Source organism: Chrysoperla carnea, chromosome X (assembly GCF_905475395.1).
Source record: "Chrysoperla carnea chromosome X, inChrCarn1.1, whole genome shotgun sequence".
NCBI lineage: Eukaryota > Metazoa > Arthropoda > Insecta > Neuroptera > Chrysopidae > Chrysoperla > Chrysoperla carnea.
In genome coordinates this window covers 1,828,655-1,845,617 of record NC_058342.1, presented here as the reverse complement: position 1 = coordinate 1,845,617, position 16,963 = coordinate 1,828,655, and the positions used below count along the sequence as shown (strand labels likewise).

The 16,963-nt window shown below is 30.8% G+C and overlaps 1 protein-coding gene across 1 annotated transcript in view; it reads left to right on the top strand.

The window, feature by feature from the left end:
- Positions 1-16,963, top strand: part of LOC123302680 (inositol 1,4,5-trisphosphate receptor) — a 173,878-nt gene that overhangs the window by 40,249 nt on the left and 116,666 nt on the right. Inside the window, 4 exon segments of the mRNA XM_044885721.1 lie at positions 7,507-7,685; positions 13,907-14,076; positions 15,897-16,188; positions 16,339-16,378. Of these exon segments, the coding sequence (XP_044741656.1) occupies positions 7,507-7,685; positions 13,907-14,076; positions 15,897-16,188; positions 16,339-16,378 (681 nt within the window).

Genomic DNA, 16,963 nt, shown 5'->3' with positions numbered 1-16,963 from the left:
TGGCTTCTTTTTAAATTCAAATCGTTATGATCAACCAAAAATTTTTACGTTAGCTTACACCGAAATAACCTCAAATAACAACAACATAACTTCGTTCTGTCATAAGAAATCGAATCAAATTTGATTTCAAATTCTAGAATACCAAAATCAAATTACCTTCAATCTGAGTTTTTTCCTAGACAAGCTAGTATTTGATAATTAGCACCAATAAAAAAGTTTCCACTAAAGTAACGTTATCATACCAACATAACATATAAGAACCATTTTTTACATTTAAACTTTTGTTCTATCTCTAACGGTTTACAAGATGGGTCCTACGGACCCAAGACCCAGTTGACCTATGTTGCTCATTTACGAACTCGACCTCACTTTTTAGGTGCTCAGCACGCTATAAAAATTTCAGCTTGATATCCCTTTTCGTTTTTGAGTAATCGTTATGACAAACTGACAGACAACCGAAAATGGACTAATTAGGTGATTTTATGAACACCTATACCAAAATTTTGTTCATAGCATCAATATTTTTAAGCGTTACAAACTAGTGACTAAACTTAGTATACCTTGGTATATTTTATATACATGGTATAGCAATAGGTACCTGCATATACTATACACATAGTTCGCATTACATCTAGGCATTATAAATATCACGAGTATGACAGAATTGCTTGGATAGTGGGAGTTTTATAGTTGAACGCATGAACTAGTAAGTTCATCAGTGGTTCAGACTTTAGTATGCCTTAACATGTAATAAAAGTCTGTTGAATAATGTTCATTTTTGTCTTGTTGGGCTAGCCTTATTTCTAACTATTAAAAATTATATTTTGAATATCGTTTATTATTTGTATGTGGAATGTTTGAAAATAAATAATAGTATTCTATTAACGGTATAACATAAAACAACAATGCACACAAATTAAAAGAAAAATAAAACCCCAAAAAGAAAATAATAATAGTTCCGACAAAAGAAAATGTTAAACCATATTTTCGAATATTCCTCCATCACTTGTTAAACAATATCTGATGTGATTGTAGAAAGTTTCTTCCAGGAACTGCCTTACAATTATGGCATTATGTGCAGGACAACCATCTTATTGGTATCATACAGATTCCAGGTCTTTTGGAAGAGCTCTAACATCAGTCAATATGTTATCTTGTAACAAACTCAAATATTTTTGAGAATCTAAAGATCCGTCAATGAAGAATGGTCCTATTATATGTTCACCCAATAGCCCAGCCCAGACATTCAGTTTCTGTGGAAACTGAGTTTGGGTTGTAACATATCTATGTTGATTCGTCTGAGACCAAAATTGCAAGACAGATGGATTATGTTTTCTATTTAATGGAAAAGACAATTTATCAGTAAATAATATATTTCTGATTAAATTATTTTCTTGATTCGCCTTCCAATAATTTTCTTGATTCCATCGCAGTATCACAAAACTCCATCCTGCGATAAGGGTCCTCAGGTAAAATCTGTTGGTGTTTTTCATACTTAAAACATTCGAAATTGTTCTGTTTCCAAATTTTTGCTAACAGAACAATTTAGAGTTGCTTAGACCCAGTTCTTCACCAACTTCTCTTGTAGATTTTTTATCGTCAATAGTACACTACAAACTGCTATATCTCTCTGTTCATTATTTTGTGGAGCTTCTTCATCTTTTTTGTGGCAATTTTTACGTTCAGACAGACAAGCATAATTTTCAAAACTATGAATAATATTCATAACTGTTTGAGAGGTTGGTGATCACCTATCTCCAAATAGCACAATAAATAATTTGACACAGTCCGGTGCCGAATTTCCCTGAAAGTACCATTTGACTATTTGAACTTTTTTTTGTTTTGTGTAATAATAACCCATTGTTAAAGTACGATAGATAATACCAATAAATAGAATACAAACACGTATTTTCAAAAGCATTCACATACTAGTAATGATTGAACGTTATCAAATCAATTAATAATATTTGTATTCAACAAAAACCCCCACTCTCTGCAGTCACACAACAGAACATTTGCCGTGTAGCTTAAATGACATCGTAGCCACGATACAAGTCACTTTTGCAATTTCATATAACACCTATAATAAATCTTATTCAGATGCTTGATATCTTTTTCGTTTTTGAGTTATCGTGTTTACAGGCGGACAACCGGCAATTAGGTGATATTATGAACACCTATTCCAAAATTTTGTTGGTAGCATAAATATTTTTAAGCGTTACAAACTTGGGACTAAACTTAATATACCTTGATGTATTTCATATGTACATGGTATAAAAAAGGCAGGCAATTAATGTCAAAATAATAATTGAAAAGCATTTTTTTTGTATTAAGATTACACTCCATTTTTTAAAACCTTTCGGAAATTGTGAAATTTTACACATTTTTTTGTCAATGATTCCCCTTTAACAAATGGCTGACATAAGACGTTAAAAACTGCTGGCAAAAACTCAATTTTCATTACTACGAAAGCCACTATTAGTTTCCTTTAAAAGGCAAACGAAAATAATAATAGAAGTTTCGCTTCATTATAAGCATACACTCTCGAACGAAACTAATAAAAGTGATGATTTTATTCTCACTTACCTCATTTTGTAAGGTATTATAGGATTGGTCTTTTAAAATAGAATGCAAGTATTCCAGTTACTTTTCTCTTCGGCCAATATTTGTCGAAAGCCTAGTACGACAGCATCGTCTATGAATACTACAAACAATATTAAGTTTTTATGAAATTTAAAAATAATATTTAAAAAATTTCTATACTGTATATATGTAATATATATCAAGGTATACTTAGTTTAGTCCCAAGTTTGTAACGTCTAAAACTATTGAGGCTACGAACAAAATTTTGATACAGGTGTTCATAAAATCATCTTACTAGTCCATTTCCGGTTGTCCGTCTGTAGACGCGATAACTCAAAAAGCAAAAGAGATATCAAGTTCGTAAATGAGCAACATAACTCAATTGGGTCTTGTAAACCGTTAGACATAGAACAAAAGTTTAAATGTAAAAATTTTCTTTATAAAAAATAAATAACTTTTGTGTGAAACATTTTTTCGTAAACGTCACTGTTTATCCGTGAGGGCGCAAATTAGAACAAAACAATGTTACCCATTTTGTCCTAAGCTATAAAAGGTACAGAGTTGGAAATTTTCAAGTAGCTTCAACGCGTGATTTTGTTAAACGTTCTCGAAAAAAAAAAAAAAAAAACTAAAAATTCTACAAAATACTTTCGAAAATTTTCGAAAACCAAATAAATGGCAGCCAAAAGCTAATTGTGTTGGTTTTTTAAACTCTTCTAATTTATAAAAAGACAAAATAATGCAAGCATTGATATTCAACACTTTCACGTCAGAGTATTTCAACAAATAACTCAGGCAATTGTTTGTTTTCACCTGTTAAAATACCAATTTTTCTTTTAATATTTTTCTTTTTTCATATCTCTGCAAAATGTTACTGTAAAAAAAAAAAATTTGGTAAGAGAATGAAGCAAATATTATTTTTTGCCACTTTGCTTAATAAAAGTTACGGAATATTAATCGAAAAATTCTCTAAATTACAAGTAGTAATTTAAGAAGTAAGTTTCCGTATGTCGTTAATGGTCCATCAGATTCAAAAACTAAAATCATTTTTTGCTTACAATTTTATCGTCTATATCACTCTCTGAGTCTTGATGCCCCTTGTATTGTCTCAGATTATTTTCAGATTTATTATTTTCTCGATGCATTTTACCCGCTGCCTCTTTCAGACCATTTAGAAGATGTTGCTTGAAAAATTTTAGAACGCCGGTTTCCCAGTCCTGGGCGACGACACAGCAAATGCTCTATCGTTTTTTCTTCTTTGTCGCATTGCTCACAGAAGTTGCCATTTGTGATTCCTAATTTTTAAGGTTGATTTTGACACCTTTCCTGTGGTAATTCCAGTGGTTAGGCTGATAAGGTTTTTCTTATTATTTTCGATTTTTCCCCAATTTCGTAGACCAATTTTTATATTATAAATAAAAATACACATTTTTATTATAAAGTAGTCATCATCAGTGTCCATTAGCTGTATGAAAGCATCTACATTTAAAAACTGGAGAATGAAACAATGAACTTCTATAAGGGTCCTATTCCAAATGCGGATTTAATAAAAATTGCAAAGTCAAGGTTGAATTTGTAGAATTAATAATAGATTTTTAAATATAAAGGTTATTTTCTTTTATAATTTATTTTTGGTTTGTAATTTTTATTTTTACTTTATTTGTCAAAATTAGATGATAAAATACTTGAATATCATTAGGGATTACGCCCATTGCCAAACACTAGTCACCTAAGCGAAACTGATTAGCCGACATCACAATTTGCTAGATACTTGGAAAAGTATAAATTGTACACACACCAAATTAGCAACGAGTAGTATACATAATAAAAGTAATTACCATTTGCTAATTCATACTATAGTGATAATGATGTATGATGAGTACTTGGTAGTCGAAATAGGTATTTATATAATACTAAAATACCTGGATGACCGAGCTTTGCTCGTTATTTATTTTAAATAAAACTTAGCTAGATCGGTTTTCCGCACCCGAAACTTAACAACGCCAACTTCTGAAACCTAGCTTTAGTGTTTCAGTGTCGGTAAGGCAGTTAGTTCCTCCCAATTAAAAAAAAGTATTACTACTCGCTAATAGATGGTAGTAGAAGTCACATTTTTCAGTTTTTTTCAGATTTTCCTGGAAACACGGATAAAATAACATTTTCTAAAAATGAAACAATCTATTTTTCGATCTTTCAATGATTCCAAGATTTTGGACTCACGGCTATCATCGGTCAAATCGCTAATAATCTAACGATAAAAATGCAGAGAAAAAACAATAAAGGATATGGCTGGATCGACATGATCTAAATATCCTAGAGTTATCAATTTTTATTTTTGAAAATATTTAGAGGTTCTTCTTGTTATGCAGTACTCTTTGTCTTGCCATCAATCATGCCGATCCAGCCATATCTTTTTTGTTTTTTCTCTGAAATTTTATCGTTAAGACTCTTCACGATTTGATCGATGATAGTCGTGAGTCCAAAATCTTGGAATCATCGCTACAAGTTAACAATTATTAGAAAATTTAACAACTAATAATTAACTTCAGTATTTGTTATCTTTCATTACCCATAACTGTTACGCCAATAGAATGACGGATTGTACGTGTTGTTATCGGTTACAGGTAAGAAGTGGATTTAATCTCTGGAGAGGAGTACTCACATAATGGAGCTGCCGAGTCCACTCGCCCGAAACTTGGGGACTGGAGTTATTAAACAAATTCGACTGGAAATTTTGTTTTGCTGCTTTGCAAGCGATATAGATCGTAAATGGTACACTTTAGGATACTGGTGTAATGGAATTTTTTGTTCCTTAGATGTTTTTCTAAAACTTCAAAAGAAAAAAAAAACAAACAAATTTTTTGATGCAAATTTTTTAAAAAATGCCTAAAAACGTTATTTTTAATTTAATTTATTTGTTTGCAAATAATTGTTTTTAATAAAATTGAAACCTATATCTTGTAGCTGAGACCCCAAAGAACAAAATTAGCTTAGGAATTTAGCTTTTTGCACAATTCCATACAATTCCATTTTGCACTAGATGTTTGAAAAAAGTGGTTGACTTTGAGCAGGCCGCAAGGTCTCAGTTTTTATCCGACCGCAATCTGCTCGCCAGGAATTGAAAAGGTGCAATGCGGTTTTAAAAGTTATTCGAGAAGAAGAATTTAAAAAAAAAATAGACGTCTCTAGCATGGTTTGGGACCGAGCTATGGCGTATTTCGTTTTTTTAATCCGCGATTGTGATCTTGAATTTGTTGTTATTAAAAAATATAAAAAAATGAATGCGCTAAAAACATTTTGTAACATTTGACAACTCCCAAAATTATAACAGAAAAATAGAAAACGCTCATCGGCCAGATTCATTCACAAAGATTGCATTGTATGTGATAATCCATTGCCTACCGATGAATTAAAAGTAACTAAAGGCGACAGCATAAAGCTCTTTATTTTGTCAAGTCGCAAAAGAAATGGCGGCAAAAGGTCGCATTTGGAAAATTTTAAGAACAAAGTAGGATTGTTTAAAATTTACGGCAATTGTTACAAACATTATAACAACCCAAAGTGTATCAAAAAAGCGAACAAATCTCAACGTACATCAGAACTATCATCATCAAGCAGCAAAAGTAAAGCACAGTTTTATTTTAAAAATCTGCACTTCGTTTGCGATCATATAAGTATATAAGTAAGCAACGATCGGGTACAAAAAATTCAAGGTCACATTCGTGGTTTAAAAAAGAAATGAAATGGGCCATAGCTAGGTCCCAAACCGTGAAAGAAGCGTCTATTTATTATAAATTCTTCTTTTCTAAACACTTTTCGAAGCAAATTTTAAAACCGCATCTCGTTGAATTGAAAATTCGTTGAGAAATTTAATTTTGTAACTAAGGAATTTTTACCGTTTTTTAAACCGCTGTAATTGTTGTTAATATTGAATGTGGGTATAGGGAACTAAATTGCTAAATAAAATTGACATTTCACCCTTTCGATTCCTGTCAAGCAGATTGCGCTCGGATAAAAACTTAGATCATGCGGCCTACTCAAAGTCAACCACTTTTTTTTCAGACATCTAGTTCAAAATGAAATTGTGCAAAAACTATTAAACCGAATGAAACGTACGTTCCAGACATGATTTTGTTCTTTGAGGTATCAGCTACAAGATATTGGAGTCAATTTTATTAAAAACAATTATTTGCAAACAAATAAATTCAATTAAAAAATAACGTTTTTTAGACATTGGTTCAAAAATTTGCAACAAAAAACTTTTTTTTTCTTTACTTTGAAGTTCTAGAAAAACATCTAAGGAACAAAAAGTTCGATAGCACCAGTATCCTACAGTACACCATTTACGAGTTACATCGCTTGCTAGGAAGCAAAACAAAATTTCCAGCCGAATTTGTTTGATAATTCCAGTCCCCAGGTTCCGGGCGAGTAGACTCGATAGGTCCATTATGTGAGTAATGATTTCCCTCCAGAGATTTAATCCACTTCTGACCTGAAACCGAAAACAATACGTAAGCCATAACTTTTCCCGTTATTCTATTGGCCTATGTGGCTTAGTATAACAAATTGAAGTGACCATTTTTATTCAAACTTTGATTTGTTCTTGAAATTTTAAAATGTTTAGAGACTGATTGGTGATAACTGTTCGATTCTAGTGGTAAAGCGAAGTTATAATAAAATTTTGGTGAAAGAACATCAGTTTTGTAATTTTAAAGTTCTATTTTGGATATATTTTGTAATATAAGAGCTCAATTTGAATGATATTCGCTTTATTTAAAAATATTTTGTTATAAAGCATGGTTTTTAAAAAGTGAATTGAACAAATAAAATTATAAAGGAATGACAGAGATGAATTCTGGTTGCTTTATGATGACTATTATAATAATTACAATTTTAATTGGATAAATGATGGCATTATTTTAGCAGACGGAGGTGTCTTACGATCAATAGGTGACATGGGCGCTGTGGTAACATCTCTTACGTTGGGCTTTGTAGGTCGAACCAATACCAAATCAGCTGGAATTCATACCAAGATCAATGCACAAATGCGTGAATATCCTTTAGTTATGGATACTAAATTAAAAATTATTGAAATTCTGCAGGTAATCTTTTGTTCTAATTTTAAGTTTTATTCATACAAATTTATAAAGGGCTAAGAAAAACAAAAATGAAAGTTATTAAAAATCTAATTTTGAAAGTCTTTAACTTTTTATTATACTGATACCGAATATCCACGTTTCATTTTACATAAGTTAATATTGTTAGTATTAAAAATAGAAATTAGTAACTTTTACACTTTATATTTAAAATTTTTGTGGAAATGGGCTTTATAAATAGGGAATGCTATATATGAACCATAAATTTAAAAAAAATAATAATAATAAATAAATAAAACCTGTAAGAAGCAGTCCTCTATTACCATAGTGACCAGGCCCGTGCACAGGAATTATCCAAGGGAGGGGTTCAAACTTTTGTTCGCCATGTTAGGCCATAAAGTCAATAAAAACAAGAAATTCTTTTTTCGAGCAAGAGAACATTTAATTAGGTCAAAATATGATATTTTGTCACTTTTTTTTAATGAGTTAATTCTGAGAAGCACAGAAAAAAACTTTTCCAAAAAGTGTAAGTACCGTTTAGCCGATCTTCAGATATTGTCGATGTTAAATATGTTTTGAGACGACGGAAGGTTGAAAAGCAGCGTTCGCGAGAATCAGCGTGTAAAATTGAATATTCTAGTTCAAAAAATCGAGTAAGAGTTTTCATCAGCATTTTTCAATTTATTGAGAAAGAGGCAAGCTAAATTTGATAAAACATTGCGATGATTCAAAATTCCATCTATAATCTTCAACTGAATCAGTCTGTATTCATCGCAGATATCGCCTATGGTATTGAAAATCTTCTCCCGGTGCAGAAGCTTGCTAGTCCCAAAAGACAAATCCTTGACACTAACTCAATTCTCATATCAATTTTGAACCTTCTAGGCTAATGGGAGGAGCTGTAGAGGTGTGCAAAGTCATAAAAACTGCAGAAAAATTGATTTTGTGATATAAAAAAGGCGAGGAGGGCTGGGAAATTGACAACTCCAAAGACAAACCTTGACATTAACACAACTAACATACCAATTTCCAACATTCTAGCACAATTTAACAGCGCAATGGAGATATATAAAACATAAAAAAAGGGGAAAAAACTTAATTTATAGAATAAAAGAGGGAATGTGTGTGATTGCTGGAAAGTTAATATTGCCAAAAGGCACATCTTTGCCTTATATATATATAATAATAATAATAATAATAATAATAATAATAATAATAGTAATTTATTTGAAATAGACCATTTACAAATGATATACAAAACGTCAAAAAACAAATATATTACAATAAATCATCCATACAATAAGGCATGCGTTCTAGTAAGAAATTTTTAATTTTTTTTTTGAACTGTGAATGTTGCCGTTCTTCTTTAATTTCGGTAGGTATCTTCTGAATGAGTTTATAGCCAGTGTAGATTGGCGTTCTTTCATAAAATGTGGTTCTGTGCGCAAAATCGAATAGAGCATTCATTCGCGTATTATAATTTTTTTGGAGTTCCACGTTAAAGTAGTTTCTGCTGTGCATAAATTTGAGCAATTCAAATGCATAGATTGCATAGAATGTCAAATAGTTCTTTTCTTTGAAGATGGTACGGCAAGAATCGCCCATATTTACTTTATAAATCAATCTTAATAATTTTTTTTTTGAATAATGAAAACTCTATCCGCTTCAGCACATCTTCCCCACATTAATACTCCGTATTTTATAACAGAATATACATTTGCAAAATAGTAAACTTGTAGTTCACGAGTGTCTAAATACTGTCTCAATATTCTTATTTGATAAAAACATTGATTCAGTTTTTTGCAAACCGAATTTACCTGATTCAAAAATTTTAGATTATAATCTATATTAATTCCTAAAAATTTCGCTTGGTTGCAACTTTTCACTTCGTCATTGAAGATAATATTTGAGCCGTATGGTCAGAAATATTGGTGTTTACTACTTCAGATTTTTCATAATTAAAATGTTTATTCACAATGATGTAATCCAATCCTGTTGCAGAGGCTTTATAGATGCGTGTAGCGTCACTTATTGTGTTACTTAAACCATAAGAATCGAGTACATCATACAGTCGCCGCTTTACCAGATTGTTGCTCAGAAAGTTTATATTCAAATCTCCTAATATGATTAAACATTTGTTTTCAGCTTTATTTAAATCTAATAATCCATTAAGATTAAGATAAGAATTCGTTAATATCCGAATCTGGAGACCTGTATACCGTATAAATAAAATAATTTTGCTTTTCAAATGCTAATTTTATATCAGCACATTCAAAAACTTTTTCTTTACAATGTCTTTTAGTATTCAATGAACTGCATTGTTTTATAAGCTTAGATTTGACCCATATAGAAACGCCACCATGTTTAAAATACTCTCTCGAGTATTATGCTACTAGTTGATAGTCGTTGAAATTTATTATTTCTAAGTTATTATCTTTAGACCAATGTTCAGTAGCTCCTAAGATATCAATATTTTCGCTACGTAAAATCAACTCTAAATTTTCAAGTTTGTTAAAAATTCCTTGTACATTTTGGTTCATGATATTTAAAATACATTCACTGGTTACATGCACTTGGTGGCTTGGCTCTAAATGTGGCGCTTTGTCTGTAATGCCTTGTATGTTAAAGTGCATAATATTGGATTCATTAATCTTTGGCCGCAACGGTTGGTGGCGTCCACTGTTGGTTTGTACTGGTTTTGTTACGAAAAAAGTTTAAATTGAATCTTCTTATCACAGTCCCAACTGGCCAAAAAGTAGGGTCATACATTTTGTCTTTGTATGTATTGTGAATACCCACTTTGAAGGCTTTGTTTGATCCCAGGGTTTTTAGTTCCTCGCAAATAATATTTTCAACATCTGTTTTTTGTTTTATATAATTAATTACAATTTCTTTTGTAACATCCGGTTTGACTCTACCAACATATACCCAAATTTGTGTTTCAGCTGCTTGAAAGCTTGTATTTTCATCTGTTTTCCCTGTGCCAATGATAGTTTCCTTTTTTTTTCTGTGTGTCACTATTTTGAATTCTTCTTCTGATAATTTATTAAGTGTATTGCTTTTTTCATTATCCTCTTTAGTGCAGGCATTCAAATTTGCTTGATTGTGACTAGCGTTGCCTATAACACTAATATTAATGTCCATAGTTGTATCATTGGTTTTTTTACCATAGCCATTGCACACAGCTTGTTTGTAGCTAAGATTGCCTATAGCACCTTCATTACTTGTGGTTCCAGCTGTATTTCCAAATTGATTTTCTTCGATTTTATTTTCCATTTCTAAGATTTTTAAGGTGTTTTCCATACCAGTATCCCGTAAATCTTTGTTTTGTTTATCCTGCATGTTTGCTAGATGGTTTTCTGTCGCTTTTAATTTTTCTTCTAAAAGTTTGTTTTTCTCGGTTATTTCTTGCATTAATTTTTTGAGTAAATCATTCTCTTGTTTCATAAACTTGTTTTCTTTAATAATTACTTCTAATGGAACATATCGATCTTCCTCTGGCATATGGACAATTTCAATTTCAATGCTTTTAACGACTGGTTTGATGTTTAAATTTGGGGTTATGTTACAATTTGTGCATTTCCAATCTTTAATTTCCTTTGTCTCGTTAAGTCTTCTGAGTTCTTCCAATTTTACGTTTTCACATTCAATGTGGTAGCTTTCATCACAATTTACACAACTGATAGAATCACTATGTCGATCAATTACTTTTTTACATCGAGCACATAATAAACCGCGTCCACCGCCCATAGTGGTGGATATGTAGATATATATATATATATATATATATATATATATATATATATATATATATATATATATATATATATATATATATATATATTTAGGCTCTGGACGGCGTTATCCTTAAAAACGTGGTTCTAACACACTAAATCAATCAAATTATTATTATTAAGTAATAATATTTTAATAATGTTACCTAAATTGTAATAGTAACATGGTTTGACTATATATATATTTGACATTGGGTTAGTGTCAAAGATATACCTTTTGACAATATTAACTTTTCAGCACACACATTATATATATATATATATATATATATATATACAAGCCTGTTACTCTATATAAAATGCATTAGGAACATATGTTCAATTATTGATGTATCCGTTAGTTCCCAAAACTGTAGCACACCAGTATCGAATTCGAACCACTGACCAATAATTTATTTATTTATTTATTTATAATTAATTTTTAATTCAACAAATTTTTATTTATTTATTGCCAGGATAATATACATACATACATACATAGTATGCACCTATATAGTATGCACCTATAGAGATGAAAATTAATCAATTCTCTACTAATACTAATAATTTGGATTCGACATATGTAGCACTGTCTAGTGTTCAATAATATATTTGAAAATTTGCAGTCATACAGGGAGATGGATCACATTTTTTAAGATATTTAACCGAAACATGAATCCTAAACTCAGCCTACTACACATTGACAAATAGGGCAAATTCTTAAAATTTTGCCTTGCGCCAGAGATTTTATGCTGATATACCGATTTTCATGACAAAATTCGCATTTATAATTTTTTCATTATTTTGATTTGCACTCAAAATTATTACAAGTTTATTGAAATATTTGAATACATAACACTATTAAATGATCAATTTGCCCAGTTTTTACATTCCATAACTATGGAATCTCTATACATTTAAAATGCGAAAGTAAGCATGTTTGTTTGTTTGTTTGTTTGTTACGTTTTCACGCTTAAACTAGCGAATGGTTTTTAATGAAACTGTACAGCAATATAGCTCATACTTCAGAATAACACATGAGATATAATTTATAAAGATATATTTAAAAAATTAAATCATAATAAAATATTTCAAGGCCATCTTCTCTGATATACTCAATGAATAATTACTATTATAGATTTATAAAAATAATATATTTTACCTGTGTAAAACAATCCCCTCCATTATTTCGAGTGTTATAGGAAAAAGATAAGCAGGAGCAATCTTTATCAATCTTTAATTTTAAACCCAGCAAAGCGGGTGGGTATCACTCTAGTGTAACTGTATTTTATAACTATAAAATTAAAAAATAAACTAATAATTTTAAGTTAAGACCAAAATAATGAAAAATGTGAATTTTGTCATGGTAATCGGTATATGGACATAAAAAAATATTCTAAGCAACTTTTTCTAATAATTTTTTTTCGATATCTCTAACCATCTCTGGTGCTAGGCAAAACTTAAAAAATTTGCCCTATTTGTCAATTTGTAGTAGACTAAGTTTAAGGTTCAGGTTTCTGTTAACTATCTTAAAAAATGTAAACACCCTCCTAGATTACTGTGCAAATTTTCAAATCGATATTTCTGTACATGGCGAAAGTGTGATGGGGTCTTCATCTTAATTGTGACACACTGTATATTATATGACCGTGCACTAACCCACTCTACGTACCGATTGTCAGTCCTCTAGTTCAACTTGGAGAGACTGTATTGAAGTTTAAAGCCATAAAAATGATGAACAAAAAGCGGTTTTTCGATTAAGAACTCTATCCAAATTTCTGAAATGGTCCCCAAATATTATAACATCGATCTGCCCGTAAACAAAATATGTCAAAATACAACTCATTTGTAATTTTTTTCTCGAAACTTTTAATATTGACAAAAGGTTTGTTGAACTCACTAGTAGCAGACAAGTCAACGTCTGGCGCGTCCACTAAATTATAATTGTGTTCTTAGGGTCTTAGAATGGATTTATAACATACCCCACCCCTCCCAGTTGGACTTCGATACAGTGAATAAGTATATATTTATGAAGGAAATATGACTAAAAATATACCATATTAAAAAAATTGTAATAAAATATAGACACGATGGGCTTGGCCATCAGGATTAGGCGGTTTGATTTCATGCGGACGCCCAAAAATATATCTAGTGTATATTCAAAGTAGAGGAAGCAAAATCTTAATCTGATTAATCTTTGAAAGGCCTATCAAACAATTCAAAAAATGGTTTAGCTTTCATTTTAAATAAGAAAAGTGGACTCATTTTTTGCAAAACCACAATTTATATCTTTTATTCCAAAAAATGTGTTTCTAACAGCGATAATTTCAACCTCAAAATGAAACTTCCGAATTTAATATTCACTAAATTGGATTATGTAAAAAAACAGTTAACAGGCAGCCGGTATAATTTTTACTTTTTTTAAAATGGCTAATTGATATTTAACTTTTATAGTTTATTTTGGACGTTCGATTAGATTATCGAATTAGCTGCCTTTTAAGTATTTTTAAAAGAGAATTTGATGAAACTGAAAAAGCATCACCAGAAGAACATTTTGTTTTTGGTCAGAAAAATATCGACTTAGAAGTGATTGGAAGTCAAGCTGAAGGTATATTTGGAAGCAGGTAAATTAAATCTTTATGTTTAATTCATTTAGCAGACCATCTCGCAAACCGCGGTTAAGGCATGAAATACTTGAAAGTGTTGTATATACTCATACTTTTAATTTCAAGATGTAGGACGTACTCAGGATTTACCTGTTGGACTGGCTGAGAGAGATATGCCTATTCACCATGAACACCGAATTTTTTGACGTTTATGAAATGATTCCTACATGTGGTACCTTTTATTTACCAGATTGCGTGACGCAAGGTAGTGTAATTTGTTTATCAGTCTATATATGTATGTATATTTGTTCCCCTTTCTGGCCACCTAGAGATCAAACGCGTCGGCCAATTTTGATGATTCTTACGTCAATCGATTAGTCCGATCGATTAGTAATTCTTCAAACGACCAATGATAAAATCAAATTTGATTATACCAGGAAACCAAAAATAGGTTTGTGCAGATGGAGATATCCTTAAAAACATACCATAGTTTACATCTCTGTAACTGTTGCACAACATAGCCTGAAAAATTCATAAAAGTAAAAAAACCGGTTTTTGTTTATTTAAAAAAAAAAAAACATCCTACAGACAAAAAGTTTGAACAGAAAGTTGAGAAAGTTGTCGATAATAAAAAAGATCTCTCGAATGAGTTGGGTTTGACCAAGATAATTTGAATATGTTACGAGAAAACAAAAATGGTGGTTTTTTATTTTTAACACATCCTTTTTGAGTTTTTTTTTTATTTATTCATTGTAAGAATTCAGTCAACCTAAAAGTGAAGAAATATTAAATAGTAGGGTAGAAAAGCGGGTTTTTGCATGTTTTTATTTTACTATATTCTTAATTTTAAAAAGCCACATTTGCCCATTCCCGTCCTGCAGGAAAATCCTCAGTGTTTAAATTAAAGGTATGGGTATGTATAACAGTCGTTCCAAGTTTCAGCATCAGTATTAATTTAAGGGGAGCAATCAACCATAACATTTTTGTATTCGCCAAAACAGTATCTACAATACCATTTTCAACTCCCTTGTAAAGATAATATAATTGAAGATTTGTATTTATTCGTCGTCTCTTTAGGTGGTGTTACATATCAAATGATGACTTCCCTTCTAGATCGTAAAATAGTGTTTTTTGTGTTTTATTTCCCGCTTTTGCTTCGGAGGGCGCTAAAAATTATTTCATCCTTGGTTTAAATAATGAAAAATTTCCGAAGTTTTAGTGTGTTTATATTGAAAAAATCGTTTAATATTTTTCAGGCACCTAATTTTACTTGGCCATTCGCAGATATGGCAATATTTTTTACTTCAGGGTGTCTACCTTCATACTTTCGTTTGACACAACGCATAATACTTCTATCGCAACGTTTGCCAATGCTTGATTCTATCATAAAAAAAATTCAATAAGCATTTCAGAGTTGAAAAATTCGTGGCTGCAATGGGTGTGGCTCGAAGAATGGGAAACTCATTTCTGATTGTATTAGCTAGAAAATGTCGAAAATTATTTTTCATTCTAGCCAAAAAATGTTTAGTTCCCTCCCCCGTTGAAGCGGGAAAATGCGACACTATTACCTTACATCATCTAACGATATATTAATAATTTTGATAATTTTGGTACTTTATATTAGTCTAAACCTTTTTTTAAGGTCAACTACAAATAATTTAATTAAAAATGTTTCGCAATTTGGAATACAATTGATTCAAAAACTTATTTAAGTGGTTGGTAGGTTGGTTGGTTAGTTCGGTTTTATACCTAAGTTTTTTTATTTTTTTATTTATTTTTTTTTATTTATTATTAATAATTGTAGGTAAATGTACAATAAATTTCTTTTTTTAATATAGTGAAGAATGTGCGGCATTGGACTTAGATGGGCAAGGTGGTCGAACGTTTTTGAGAGTGTTATTACATTTGGCAATGCATGATTATCCACTTTTGGTATCTGGTTCCTTACATCTGCTATTCAGACATTTTAGTCAAAGGCAAGAAGTTCTACAAGCATTTAAACAAGTTCAACTGTTGGTATCTGACACCGACGTGGAATCTTACAAACAGATCAAATCAGATTTAGATGTGTTGAGACAATCCGTTGAGAAATCAGAATTGTGGGTTTTAAAATTAAAAGGATCTGAGGAACATAACAATCAAGGTACATCAGGTATACCAACCTTATATAAATATCATTCTAACCACAATTATGCTCAAAATCAATATTCAGTGGGCAAAAAGTCAAATAAAGAAGAGGATGAAGAAAATATGATCAATGTTAGAAAACCGATTCCATTTTTAAACTCTACGGACAAGAAGGGTTCAGCTATTGATTTAGGTAAGAATTCTAAAAACATTATGGGAAAACCGAATTCAAAATTGAATCAATCGACTCTATTGAAAAAAAAAAAAAATAAATAAATAAAAATAATAATAATAATGAAAAAAGATCAAGGTAACTGTACACGAAAGTGAAAACTTAAAACTTTGAAATAACTACGTAATAAACAAAAGCAATAACACGCATTGTTTTTAAGCGGTCACCCATCCAAGAACTAAGTGTGCTCATTGTTGCTTAGCTTCAGTGATCGGGTGAGAACCATTATAAAATCTTTATTAATATCAATAAAAATACATAAATATACATATGTGGCTTGTAAGGATTGCGTAGCACAACAACCATTAGGTAATACCCGCCATACGCAACAACAGTACATTTCATTGTATATTAAGGTAATTTAAATAACTAAAGGAGGCTCCTAGCATTTATTCATTGTGTTGGTGCAGGAAAACTTAGGGTGAGAACCGTTGTTTTCAATGTGGTATGAATGGAGCACGAAGATGGCGCCTGTTCCATAATTTTTGTTCATCCAAAAAATGCTCAACGTGCCTAAAGAAGTTATCACTTCAAAAAATAAAAAAC